The following is a 15,514-nucleotide window of genomic DNA, read 5'->3' as shown; positions in this document are numbered from 1 at the left end:
AGCAGCCTAATGGACAAAACGCTTTACATGTATGTGTTACACGTACGATTGAAAAATACATGTATGTGTCACACGTACGTCTGAACATAACTGAAACGTACCCTTTTCGGGACTCGGTCTCTAGATCTCGGTATCGGCTGCACCAATTTTATTCGGACTGGTCGCAATCGAAAGATACCGATGACATTATATAATAAAAGTGTTTTTAGATTTTTGATTGTGCTTTTAAATTCTGAGTAATTTTAATCTAAAGTTTCAAGATGTGAAAACTCGAGATAAAGCTAGTGGTAGCGTCGTGAATTTGACATCGACATGAACATATACACGCATCAAGTATCATGTCATCATGTCAAACGGTTATATTTTTATTTTATGCACTTGGCGTCGCGACGCTACCGCGTCGCTTGATAAAAAAAACAGACCGTTTATTCATCTCCGTTCGACGAATTAATAAAAGCAGTCTGTTTATTTGTTATTAATCGACGAATCTTCTCGAATGTTTTCGATATCTGCAAACGAGGCCGATGTGTAATATTGGAAAATTACCTGCCAGTCAAAGAGAAACCAATCAGTATAAGAGGAGTGACCGCAGCATTGCAACACAAATTGGATCTCGTCGATCGCGTATTTATGTGACGCAGCAGTGGCATACAGATGCATGGAAGCGTTGAAAATATCGATTAAAGTTTCTTGTCTTACGCTAATGCGATATCCTATCAGAGCTAATGTTGCTATATTCATAACAATACATGTAATTATCATTATCAGAATATACTTCAGCACCTGCCTAATCTTTGAATAAAGATTCGATTTGCGCCTGCAAGAATGCATCCATTATTACAAGTTGCACAAAAAATTTAATATGCAGTAACGTATATACTTTGTAATGCAATCAATAATGTAATAATTAACAAACTTATTATACGTAATGTTTTCCTGATTGATTCATGTTCAATATAGGTCGAGGATATTTATATTTTAATCGTAACCTGTCTTTTTACGTACTTTAACTTACTTATCGAAAAAAGATCAATTGGAAAAATAATTATATGTCAGATATCGCGTAGAGATTTTTTTAATTACAATATTAATAAATGTTATATCTTCAAGTGTGCACGTCTCACTTACTCGTTCGTCCTTGCGTTTCGTAGACGAACATTTACCTGCGTATAGCGCGTACGGTGATAAGGGCGCACGGCAAACCCAAAGCCACGTCCGCCAAGGTAAGGACAACCGGCTGGAAGCCACCTGCGATACGGATCACCTGCCATTCCGCAAATATCTCCAAGGCGATCACGAGGAGGCGCTTCGCCTCGAAGACGGCTAGCGTGAAAGCTACGCCGTAACCGAACTTCACCTCCCATTCGCAGGTGCAACGTACTCTTTTGCGGTAAACCAAGTTGCGACCGTTTTCTGTCATTCAATAGTCGCGGCCTATTTTTTTTTTTTATTTTATGGATAATGCCGTTTTGTTATATTATTCGTTCTCCCTCCGAGTATCTCGCGTGTAAAATAATAGCTACGGAACGTACCTAAAAATTTTAATGGAATATTGTTAACCTGTGATCGCATAATTAAATATATACGTTTAGCGTGAATTATCACTGTATTGATGAAATGATTTGTAAGTTAATTCTTATTGGATTAAGTTAACTAAGAGAATACATTTTGAGAAATTTACAGCACTAAATGTAATCTTGTGTATACATTGTTGTAAAGTCTGCAACTTCGTGTAACGTAGTTTTGTACGTATATTTAATTGTAAGAAACAAGACTTTTGTGCGCGAATATATAAATAGTAATAATTGTTTAACTTAACAATTACGAAGTAACGTTCTTTGTTCTACTGCTTGTCACTAGTTCATGCTATAATACTTTTGTACATGACATTATTTCGCAATGTCGAATTCTCATGGACGCAACTGCCACATGTGTGCACCGTTTATTACTCATCATTGTTGCACATACCGGAAGAGGTAAAGAAAAAAATTGTTTTGACGAGATACAATTACGCGCGACGGGACTGTAATTGATGTGGCGTGCAAATAGGTCGCGTTTGCATGTATTATATATCATATACGCGTATCCTAAAGTCATTACAACAATTTATTGTACAATTTATATATACATTTATCTCAAAATATTGTCATGAAAAACTGCTTATTACTAGACATTTTCATTTTTAATAAGCCTCCACTCGTATATTTAATTATGAATTAATAAATATTTATTAGTAATTTAAAAAGCAATGATTTAACATAATATACAAAGGGGGAGAAAAATAAAATATAGAAATAAAACGATCCTCGAACGATCGCGAAAAATTGTATTCTTTTTTTTAATATTATATAAAATAATCCTAGACATCACAAAATATTTATGATAAATACAAATAAATATTTCTAATAAGTATTTTTTACCTGGATTAGAATGTCTTTCATCAAGTATTTTTATAGCGTTTACTATAATAGGCCTTCTACAATAAGCCATAAGTCATAAATTATAAGTCATAAGCTAGAAATGGACCAATCACAGTCGTCAATTTTTAATTTCTTACTTCTGATTTATAACTTATGGTTTATTGTATAGGAGGCCTATTACATTTATAATAAATATATCATAATATTTGTAATAAATGTTTATAATGTGTGCAATCTAATACCACAAAAATATTTACAAAATATTTAAAGTAAATCTTATAAATATTGTGCGCGCTATCTGGAATATCATTCTCCTTTTATTATATCAATTATACAAAGATTATACCATTTTAAAAATTAATTTTTTATTTAATATAAAAAAAATAGATTGAAGTATGATATGTCTATAGAATTGTGCACAAATTTTTTTAGACTCAATTATGATGTCTTGCTTAATATCACATTTTAATACTTTATTAACGTTTTATGTTGAACAACATCAATTGAATAATTATTGTAATGATTGAAAGTCAAGATAAATTATGAGATTATTTAAGATAATTGATCATTAATGCTTCATATCAAGAACATTCAGATAAAGACTTACCGATAAGCATCGTGCACTAAAATAAAATAATTTCTTGAATTTTCAAACCGAATTCATATACGATTTTGGTTACGATTATATTCGTGTAAAATATATGTATAACATGTATGACGTGAAGATCACGTATATGCGCGTCTATTAAGGTGATGACATGCGCACTATTATCGCTAGGTCGATACTAAGAGATTTTTATTTTTAAAGTATTAAATATTTAAAAAGATGCACAAAATGTGAATATTATAATTAAATATTAATTCATTTATTGTTCCGTTTACAGTTAAGGTACATGTACGCAATAAATAAAATATCTATTAAGTAACATGGTATACTCATATAGTATAATTTTGGAAGCCCAAGTAAACTTATCAATAATAAGAACGTAAAACGTTTCTCGAATTCACATAGGGGAAGCCTGGGCACTGTGGATATGTTAAGGTTTGGGAAGAAAAATGACATAGTTAAAATTAAGATCAGAAACTTTATTTTATTCTTAAAGTTTCATTATAGAATAAACTTTAAAATAAAATTAAATAAAATGTGAAAAACTTGAACATTTATATGTATTTTAAATAAAAATGTAAGAAAAGAAAAATCATCCGCTTTACCCAACCCCCCTGGGTAAAGCGAATATTACTCGAATAATGAGAATATAATAAAAAAATATCAAAATTAACATTGGCAATCGTCACAAAAGTAGCTGCCAAATCCTCTATATGTTGTGCAGCCTTCATGAGCCCATTTAGTGCACTGATTGCACTGGATCCAGTCTTCGGATGGTTGGATCGATGTATTCTTGAGAACACACCAAACAGAAGTAACGTACGTTCTCTTAATCATTAACAGACTTTTCTTTTTTAACTCGCTTTCTGTTTACATCACTACAGCTAGGTCCAGCAGTGATGATGTGCTATTCGTTTTGCCCCCACTCACTTTGCCTAAAGAACCTACTTGCCGCAAATTAGAAAAAATTATAATAAGTTTTAGCAACAAGTGAAAAATTTTAACCTCTAATGCACGTTCAAAGACAGAGAATTCTTATAAAAATTTATTTACACTGGTTAAGAAACAATTATTGCTAATAATTACGCTATGTACCTAATCGAAAATCGTAAGAAAACACACAATTTCGTATATTTGTATATAAAACGTAAACAATCGCAATCATGTTGCGTTTTGTATTTTCATAGCGTCGCCGGCCGGTTATTCCTGCAACAGCTAGAGATTCATAGCACCATTTCTGATAGATAAGCGAAAATAAAAAGTATTCGGTTTGCCTAGGGCATCCATTTTGCCCGGGCTTCCCCTATATCTTCTACATTTAGGTTAAAAGCTTTAAAAATAGCTCAAAACTAATTTCTATAATTATACTATTACTACTGTAATTATTATAATTACTGTAATTACACAAGTTTTATTATAATTACTTTTATTATACAACGTTCTTAAACGCTATATGTATACATATACTTACAGTGTGGCGTGCAAAAGTGCCAGTAACATTGTATACCTTAATTTATAAAAAAGAGCCTGATAAAACTATTATTATTATAATAGGTGTTGTAGTACAAGATTTCGTTACCCACATCTTATACTAATACTCGAAAATTTAAATTTTATTAAGTTCCTTATTTATTATATTATCTAGAAATCATCCTAGCATTACTAACAACAATTTATTAAGTATTATTTTGAATATATCTTTCACTTTCAAATTAAAGATTCAGAGCTCTAATAGAATAATAAATTGTAATTAACATAGTAACATCGTAGTAGCTATAATTATTATAATTTACACACACTAGTTGATGAGCGCCACATCTATGCGTATTTTATAAAGTCGCGAAATAAAATATTGTTTATTTTTTTTCAAAAATTAACAATTTTTACTTAGCATAACTACATGCATATTATTTCGTCTTTTTTTATCTCCTTCTTTGTTGGAATATTTATCACTTTGCGACAAATTAATATTTGGTATAGACACATGTAATAGGTTTTCTACAATAAGCCATATAGGTCATAAATTAGAAATCAGAAGCTAGAAATGGACCAATCACAGTTTTTAACTACGGCTTGTTGTAAAAGGCCTATAATAATGAATTACTTATGCATGCATAATTTATACAGATTTTTTAAATTAAAATTTATCATAGTTTACGATATGTGTGTTACTTCGATTAAATTCTCAATCAAAGCGATAATTAAATATATTGACTTTTGAATAGTCTTTTCCGAATTTCCAGTAAGCAAAAATGGAAAAGTTTCTTATAGAAAAAATCGACAAACGCATTAAACCATTAAAAATTGAGCGAAAAAATGAAGACCACCAAGCATCAGATCGCAGTAAGTATTTCAACACAAAATGTTGCACGTTGAACAGGCACCAGCTATAAAAAGGCATAGATGAAGTATCTGGAAACATAAAATTATAAATGATTTACCTGTTTCTCTACTAATGTAGATTAACTTTAATCTCGGTTCCCCAATTTATTCTATATCATGTTTTGATTCTTACAACTATTATATTTTCGTACATCTAAAATTTTGATATTAGCAAAAGGTCATGTTATTGTTTCACTTTGCATAAAAATGAACGAAACACTCAAATATACACATATATTATATATATTCATGTAATAATACACTCAAGAAAAAATAACTTTAAGAAAAATTAGGAAGAAGATATAACGTTCTAAATGTTTCAAAATACTTGAAAATAAAAAATGCGTTGTAACAAATGTCATTATGAGACTTGGCATATTAGGATCATATTGTGAATAATACCATTATACCTACAAGATTCCCATTATCATCTTTTTATCTGCGTTCCGTTTCGCGCATGATGCGCATAATGCATCAATTGTCCTCGTTTGACATTTGGTGGGAAACAAAGATAAACGATACATTATGCGCATCATGCATGAAACAGAACGCACCCTACATATTATTTATTGTATGTAAATGATATGTACATGTATAGTCTCTTATATTTAAAATTAATACAGTTTGCTTGAACTATATACTGACCAAAAAAAAAATATGTGTAACCAAAAAGAATATACCTAACTGTGATAAAAATTTACGTTTTTACTACTCATATACATATATATTGTTATTTTTAATTTTTATCAGCTTTGTAAAGTTTATTCATATTGAATTACCTATTTCGATGGAATGATTATTGTTACGTGCATTCGAAGAAGCCAAATAAAGTGTGAAGGCAGTGAATGCTAGTGGCTCAATATTAAAGTTGATCGGCCAGAGACTCTCCAGCAGTATAGTACCCATCTCATTGAAATGCTCATTCTTATTTCTATTTGCTAGGCAAGGAATGAAAACCTCTTCTAATAGCCTGTGACAAAGAGCGCGAGTTTCTTCGACAGTACCCGTGCAGAGATTGAATCTACAAATTTTCTTAAATTACATAAATGAATTTGAGTACATATTTAATCACGAATTTAATTACGTCCTTAATAAACAATTTCACTAAAATATTTAAACAGAACTGAACTTTAATATTATAGGCTCAGATGAAACAAATAATAATAATAAATGCCAATAAGAGTTAAATTTAAACGGTTGTTAACATTACAGATACATATATGTATAATTATAATATTTGCGCACTAACAACCTTTTTGGCTCTTATTGCCATTTCTGTTATTATTTGTTAAAATATCGATTAATAATCTACCATTGTTTACGTTTTCATTATCCTAGTACATGCAATAAAAAATATGATATAGGTACAAACTTATCGTCCATCCCAAGCATACTACCAATGACCCTCCAGATATGGACTACACCTTCCATGTCCTCATGAGTGGCATTTATTCCTAGATATTTCTCGCATATGATAATGTAGCCAACAAAGCCGAATTGAGCGAGTGCCATGTCTAATTGCGTTGGCTTATGAATACCAGCTTCGGTGCTTCTTTTGAATGCAATACAGTGTTTCCGACGTACGATTTTTAAGGATTCTAAGAATCTAAAATTGTTATATATGTATAATAATAACTGTACATGATATGTACGCTGTGAAAATAAAAAGTACATTTTTTGTATTATGTTCTAACGCGGAACAAAAATTTGTATGTTAATATTGTTATATATATATATATATTAATTAATATTAAGAATTATTTATTTAACTCATATAATATTATTTACATTAACATATTTCAATTTGCAACATTAAATCTTAGAGGATCGTGAGTATTTAAACTAATGAAAGCTGATGTTTTGAACGAGAACATTCCATAATCGATTTTAACGGTATTTTAATTTGCTTATTCAGACGCTGAATCAGATGCTAATCAGTTGCATAAATTTGTTTATATTCTTTCTTATGCTAAATGTTCGAGTCTATTGCGATAAATTCAATAAGATTATAAAATACGCGCAAAAGTTTTTAGTCTAAATAAACTGAGAAAATAATACAAAACTAAGAAGGGCAAAGAGCCAAATAAATCTATAGAAAATATCAAATATATAAAATTTAATAAAACACTTTAAAATTACAAAAAGAACAAACGTTTCGAACCCAATTGGTTCATTATCAATGTTACAAATAATAAAGTTGAAATAAAAAATAATAGTCATTATCTGTTCTGACTTCATAGTGACAATATACCGCAAAATGACTTACAGTTTTTCAAATATATTTTATATCTAATGACTTCGATTTTAATTATGGACTTTTTGCTTCTTATGTATTTTGATAAGGATCAATTTATGTTTGTTTCAACATCTGACTCTTTCTATACTGATTTATATGAAGAATGCGTTTTTATCTTAATTCTGTAATTGTTATATCGAAGGATCATTTTTAATGGAAGAAGAATGCGTTTATTTTTTATTTCAACTTTATTATTTGTAACATTGATAATGAACCAATTGGGTTCGAAACGTTTGTTCTTTTTGTAATTTTAAAGTGTTTTATTAAATTTTATATATTTGATATTTTCTATAGATTTATTTGGCTCTTTGCCCTTCTTAGTTTTGTATTGTTTTATACATATAGAGCCTTCTCACTAATTATTTTAAACTGAGAAAAATTATTTAAGTTTAAAATTATTTAAGAAAAATCCACTTCCGGATATGTCGAAGAGAAATGTTGAGTACAAGATTATTTGTAGGAATTGCAAGATATATCTTATGCCTCTTTCACAGTATTTTTTAAATATAACAATATTTTTATTTCCTTCTATTTGAATCTTACTTATTAGGTATGCCGTTGGGATCCTCTTCATGCCACACACATGTATGAAGGACCGTTTCTGCATATCTGCGAAATGCCAGACAGGTAGTACCGCTTTTTTTGGTAAACATAACTACATCCAATATGGTCGAAATAGCAAGAAGAGAGACAAGACCGGAAAGTTTCGCAATCATCATGGAGAATATATTATTATGAAACGCTTGCTGCCCCAACCGAAACTTCTTCTCGTCATAGAAGGGCGGTATTTCTGATTTCATATTGTTGAAGTCCACTAAACTTTTAGAGCCTTCGTTGAGAATAATTTGCAGTCGTTTTTCCACTTCATCTGAAAATTCGAATTTTTTAATGAAAGTGCTAACAATTTGGGAAAATTGATTTTCAAAATTTTATTTATGTAATATCAAATCTCATTTGAACCGTGAGAATTTTTAAACTAAATACCGATGAGAATAAGCCATTTACGGTCAAGTTGGATACTTCTAATATAATTTCGTGTGAATTTATATTAGAATAAGCATCCAAGATCCAGCTTGACTGTAAATGGCTTATTCTTATCGGTATTTATTTATGCAATGTATAATATAATGTTTATATCTGATAAACTCAAATTGTTTATTTTACATGTTACAACCTTAACATTTATATTTTTAATTTAATATATTCTCTTTTGTAGATAGAAACTATTTAGATTATTATTATTAATTTAGAGTATGTATACTATTTCTTAAAGAATGTTTGAAAAGAATATTTTTAAAGTATTCTCTTCTTAAACATTAAAATTGTATTTCGTTGCTTCAAATTCTTATGTTAATTTTTCTTCATCGTCAATTCTATATTTTTTCAGCTAAAGTGATGCATTAAAAGAAATCTTTGCTCAAATCACCCATTGTGCAGCACAATTGGGAATTTCCAAAACCATGCTTCACAGAACAAGAAGACACATGTAATGCTGTCGTGCGAGCGATCGTAAGAACCGATTGTACATGTTTCGCATGTATAAATGCCGAAATCAACGTTAACATCTGTGCGTGTGCACGTGAATGGAATTTAGAAAATTTCGTGAATTTTAACAATTTCATATAATATATGTCCTACATAATTTATATTAAGGAAACGTCCATGTAATAATTGAAAATTATATGAGCGAATCGATCTATCGATCAGATAAAAATAATTAACGAGTTTATAGTTGTAATTGTCTCTTATACTAATAATTAAAAAAAAAATTTAATATTAATAATATTATACCATTCGTATATGTAGAATATAAAGCAAGATAAATAAATAGATTGCGAAAATTGTTTAAAAGACTGAGATCGCAGTGTATTCGATCAAAGATACAAAACATACAAAACATTATTGATGCACATTACGTACGTGAGAATACGTGAGAAGCGAATTAAATGAAGAATATTGTATCGTTGCAATAATCATTTCACGATATATTGTCTTTAATTATGATTGACTTTTTGCAGGGACATTACACACCCGACACAAAACAACAATCGAAGGAATAGACTTCGTCTGGTGAACCGATCCCGAAGAAAGCCCAAGTAAGTTCCATCGGCTGGAAAGGTCATGACCACCATTTTTTGGGATTCTAAAGGCATCATCCACATCGATTACTTAGAAAAGAGAAAAACAATTACGGGAAATACTACGCCGACTTGCTGAGCCGTTTCGACAAAAAATTGAAGGAAAAACGCCCTTATTTGGCCAAAAAAAAGTGTTGTTTCATCACGACAACGCACCGTTCCATTCATCTGCAATTGCCACAAAATCGATCGAATTACGATACGAATTGCTGTCTCATCCACCATACTTTCCAGATTTAGCCCCATGCGACTTCTGTTCGTTTCCAAACCTTTGGCTCGGAGGAAAGAAATTCGCGTCGAATGAGAAAGTTATACCGCCGCCACGAACGTTTATTTTGCAGAGTTTCAGCCATCGTACTTTTTTGACTGCTTGAAAAAATTGGAGCACCGTAGGACTAAGTGTATTAAATTAAAAGGAGGTTATATTGAAAAATAAAATAAAACTTCTCCGAAAAAATGTTGTATTTTTTCTGAATTAAGAAACTTTTCAAGTTGCCCACGTATTTTTCCGGATCGAGAAAAGTGAATATTTTTAAAATAAAAATTGAAATGTTTTTTTTTCAAGTGCCGTCATTTTATCAACTTTTGTTCTAATTATTTATTAGTAGACCGAACGATAACTACATTTGTAAAGAATAAAACGAAAAAGAATTTGTTCGTTTCAGATGACGAGGAGCAATCATTACGTCCGACGAAAGTAAATTTTTCGAGCATGATCTATATATTTATTTATATCTTTTACAATTAACAATAGAACGTTTTGTAAAAATTTGACGTAATACTTGAAGTATAGATAAATGTAAAATATTAAATATGTAACATTAGCTGTATAAATTTAACCATTTTAACAAATTTAATTCCCAAAGATCGTCTTGAAAACAAGTCGCCAAAGTAGAATAACCCTTGAAATGTCCAATATGTATTTTCATACACACACATATGTATGAAATATAAATAATATATGAAATATATATATATTTTATAATAAATCTTTATAAATCTTTAACATATTTGGATTAGTTGATTAATATAGCTAAAACGCATTTTTTATTTGTTATTAATTTTATTAAAACAGTATACAGGCATGTTGATAAAGACAAAGATTCAAAAACAAATTAAGTTTGTTCTCTACGAGCAGCTGATAAGGACTGAATTTTAAGAAGATTGAATTGACAGAGAGATTTTTGTATAAATAAAAGCGGTAAAATTTTTGAAATAATGTCAATAACACGACATGTTCTGATATTAAAAAATTGACTAGTGCAGTTTTTAAAAAGAAAGAGCGCAAGGACCCATACACATAATAGAGTGCAATCAGTTTGGATATAATAACTAACAAAGATAAAAATATTTAGGAAATAATAGGGATCGTTATATAATATAATGACGAACGGTTTACAGTTGTAGATAATAATAATCTAGATAATTAGTAGATCATTAATTAATTATAGCATAAAAGTATATTTTTTCTAAAAAAAGATGCGATATTTCTAAAAAAATGTGCTTTTTTTATTCTAAACATTCGAAACATTAAAGGATTTAACTCCAGCAGAACACAAGTCATTATGATGCCAAATAATGATGTCAAAATTACTTTAAAATGATAACTGAAAGTTACTTTTTAATTGTTCACTGTTTATTTTAATGTTATTATTTTGATGTTACCTATTGTGATTTGTTAATTTTATTTAAGAAGCGATTTAAGAACTGTTACTTTAATTAAAAATCTTAACATTAATTAAATAAAAACCTTTTAAAATATTATGTAAAGTATTAAATTTGCATAATATATTAATTTATGAAAAGATTATAACGTAATATTATATAGTATTTTACTCGATATATTTTTAAAGCCAATTATTTTAATTTTTTTTAACATGGAATTAAATACAATAAGCTTTATACATATACAATAACAATAATATTCATTAAAGGTACCCTGTAACTTTCAAATAATTTCGTCTGATCTTAAATAATGTGTTTTAATTAAAAAATATTAGACTTTAGTAGATTAATTAGACAAATTAGAGAGCTTATTAATTAGTCATTATTAAAGTTTTAAAAAATAGAATTTTGATGATAAAAAATTGTTTAATCAGTTTTAATTCTTACTTCAAACGTTGTGCAATACGGCAAATACCACAGCAAGAAGTAGTTGCAAATTTAAGTCGAGGTCACAACAATCACTTCACTTTTCCTTCAGACATATTATTTATTTTCTTGTTAGTGCTAAATAATAATATAAAGAAGAAAATTTGTTTAAATCATTATTTACTATTTCTGCTTATTATCAAGCATATTTTTATTATTATTATATTAAGATTTTTTTACTTATAATTGTATAACTTAATATTATTACTTTCTATGTTACTGATGAAAAGTTTAATATTTGCATATATCTTATTATTATACTTTTACAATTAATATTATTATTTACAATAATTGCATCGTAGGGTGGGGCAATTTGAAGGGTCAACTTCATTTTTTTTAATGGAATTATATGAATTTTTTTTTACTATATGATTCCTCTAATTATTCTGTATATAAAAGTATCAAGGTAGAGATATAAAAAAACCAATAGTTTACGAGATATTTGGTACATATTGACATAAAATGTTTAACAACTCGTGAACTATTGGTTTTTTTATATCTCTACCTTGATACTTTTATGTATTTACAGAATAATTAGAGGAATCATATAGTGAAAAAAAATTCATATAATTCCATTTAAAGAGATGAAGTTGAGCTTCAAATCTCCGAAGCGCCTCCACCTAAAAAAATTATAACCAGCATATATTATGGTCCTCTTAATAACGTACAACTTTTGTAATTATAATATTTTCATATCTCTAAAAATAGCGGAGATATTCAACGTGGACAAAGTTATTGTCCCACCCGGTATATAGATATATGTATATGTAATATATATATATATCTCTGATCAACCAAATTATTATATTTGAAAAATTCTATAAATAACTATGTATGTATATATTAAAAAAGGATGTATATTTTTTGAAACCATCTGATTATATTATTTAATTAATTTCTATATAATTTGTTTAGTCTTTTATTCTTTGTCTTAGTTTTTTATTTTTTCATTGTTTGTTAATTATTAAGTATAATTTAACCTAATGACACCTAACTGTTTTTTCTTTTAAATTTTAATTAAATGACAAAATTTTTTACTTAACCGTTGAGGACATTTGACTCGTAGCCCTTTTCTTCTTATATTTTTATATTTCTATATATATCGTAAATCGTAAAGAAATTACATCATCTTATTATTTCTTTGCGTAATATAAATAATACATTTGGACAAAAATTTTGAGAACATAATTATTATCGATAAGATACTTTCATTAATATATAAATACATTGTTGCTGTATGTCATCATTTAATATCCTCTTTCACTTATAATATCTATATGTTTCCAGATAGAAATGTCATATAATGTGTGCCTCAATGTATGAAAGCCTAAGACACTATGAATATGATTTCTAAATATTGCGAAATTCTTTATTGCTTCACTAAACGTATTCTTGAAGTATGGTATACTGTTAGTTGGTAGTATATCATACATAAGTATTGCATATTTTATTATTATTATATATATATATCGGCCTTTAATTTAATTTATATTTTATTATATTTATCTATATATATTTTGCGTGTCTTGCAGTTTTCTATCTTTTACATGAATGTATTCCACTATATATAGATGTACATAGTCAAAATTTTAAATACAAATATGTATATTATATTCTTATTATATATCATACAAAATTAGAAAAGTTACTTTTTAAAAGTAATAATCATAAATAAAATTAAGACTAATAAAAATCAATAGAGAGAACAAGAAAAAGTATTTTATTTATTTTAAAAGTAACTTATTACAATTATAGTTACTTTAAAAAAACAATTCATTATTTTATTATTATTTTATTGTATTTTTTATTATTATATTGTAATGTATGTTGCAGCAAGATCAAATTAAATAAAAAATTACTTTTTTAGTATTGTTTGTTAAAATATTAATAAAATTAATAAAGTTGTATATCTTATAACTTTATAAAATAATAAAATATTAAAAAAACTTTTAATACTTCCAAATTAATGAATGTGTTTGTATTTATTTAATTTATAAATAAAATCAAATGTATTTTTGTTGTGTATCGTTTATTTCATTTTTACAAACTTTAATATAACAAAAAGAATTATAATTCAAATAATAAGATATAAATTAATACTTTTATAATAACTTAACAGTTTTCTTAAATAGCTTTCAGTAAAGAAAAATTTTGTTAATTAGTACACTAGTAATGATTCATATGTAAGCGAAAAGAAAGTATCACAATTATATGTTTTTAACTACCATGTTGGATTCACTATTTTGAATTTTGAAATTTCGATCCAAGATTTATCATTAGTAATCTGAAAAAAAGCTTCTAGATAAACATATAAAATACGAAATTATTTGCTTTTACCAGTTCAAAAAAAACATTAATTTTAAGTCTACCAATGAACTGATTAATGTTAAGAACTATAATATTAATAATAGAGTGCATAAAAAAATTTAATTAAAAAAAACTAAATTCGTTTACATAATTACAATAATTAAAAGAAAATTATTTCTCTTTCGTACAAAATAACTAACCTGTCAGGGCAATATTATCCGAAAAATTGTTAATCATTCTGGTCATTTTATCTCCACATTCCACACCAGATCACTGCGTTATAAACAGATAACGATGATCTACCTGTAAGAACAAGCAGTTTGACTCGAGAGAAATGGTTGCAGCACTGACGAACAAAACTAGTCAAAATGATATTTAAGGTGTAGTCCTGAGTACAAGACGCATATACTGTGAAAGTTTTAGCCACACTGATTGTAAGTTTGCTACAGGAACTGGTTTCGCACATCTTCTGGAGAAAGGAACCCCTTCCACATCTTACATTTTCCCTTCCATAACATTAACGATACTTTTCTACTTAAGCAACTCATAGTTTTGCAATGCCAAAGGAATGTGTTCTCCATTATTTCCAAAAGAGATTGAATTCTCCTTTCATTAATTACCTCTTTCCTCCTTTCTCTTTCCTCCTTTTTTCTTTCTCTTCCCAGTTGTCTGAACAATCATTGCTGATATCATCTCAACAATTATACTTTTATAACTATAATAATTTGTACATTTTAAATTACATAATAAAATTCATTTGTGACGTAAGTTCAGTTTATTAAAGTTCTAAAAGTTACATATGAAAGTTTTGTGGCGTGCATAAGAAAAAATAAAATATTGTAGAAAAAGTTAATTGATTAAGGCTGCAATACAGTGTCTTTCTAATCATTTACTTTAACACACTCGTTATAACGCGACGTGCAAATGCAATTATTTGTTTTACGTTATATAACGCGTGTCCAAATCTATTTCTGAATGCGCAAAGTAAGAACGACGCGTGATATCACGTCGCTTTCACGTTGAGAAACGAAAGATCTTCCTGATCGGATGTAACAGTCGTCCGGATACACACTCGCGAATTATTCCTAATTCCGTGACACTTTCGTCGCTTTCAATTCTTTGAAGGGAAGACGATTGCAAGTTTGCACTTGCGTTCACTGCACTAACGACGTTCGCGCAAATTATACTATTTGTCACCGGAAAAGCCCGCGTC

General features: G+C 28.4%; 2 protein-coding genes across 2 annotated transcripts in view; both read right to left on the bottom strand.

Annotated features, from left to right (window-relative positions):
* LOC108780576 (uncharacterized) overlaps positions 1-1,420 on the bottom strand; it is a 6,672-nt gene extending 5,252 nt beyond the window's left edge. The window contains 2 exon segments of the mRNA XM_083287340.1: positions 547-817; positions 1,164-1,420. Coding sequence (XP_083143466.1) covers positions 547-817; positions 1,164-1,420 — 528 coding nt within the window.
* A 3,792-nt stretch (positions 1,421-5,212) lies between these two features.
* Positions 5,213-15,117, bottom strand: LOC108780629 (uncharacterized). The gene is made up of 7 exons (XM_018548396.1): positions 15,099-15,117; positions 14,922-15,016; positions 14,502-14,604; positions 8,249-8,573; positions 6,782-7,015; positions 6,189-6,430; positions 5,213-5,439 (listed from the first exon to the last, which is right to left on the bottom strand). Exons 3-7 carry the CDS (start codon positions 14,545-14,547, stop codon positions 5,213-5,215), a joined length of 1,074 nt encoding a protein of 357 aa, XP_018403898.1. The 5' UTR covers positions 14,548-14,604; positions 14,922-15,016; positions 15,099-15,117.
* Positions 15,118-15,514: the final 397 nt, after the last annotated feature.

The sequence above is a fragment of the Cyphomyrmex costatus genome, unplaced genomic scaffold (genome assembly GCF_001594065.2).
Source record: "Cyphomyrmex costatus isolate MS0001 unplaced genomic scaffold, Ccosl1.0 scaffold72, whole genome shotgun sequence".
Classification (NCBI taxonomy): Eukaryota; Metazoa; Arthropoda; class Insecta; order Hymenoptera; family Formicidae; genus Cyphomyrmex; species Cyphomyrmex costatus.
The sequence above is the reverse complement of the archived record's forward strand: the minus strand, read 5'-3'. Positions and strand labels throughout refer to the sequence as shown.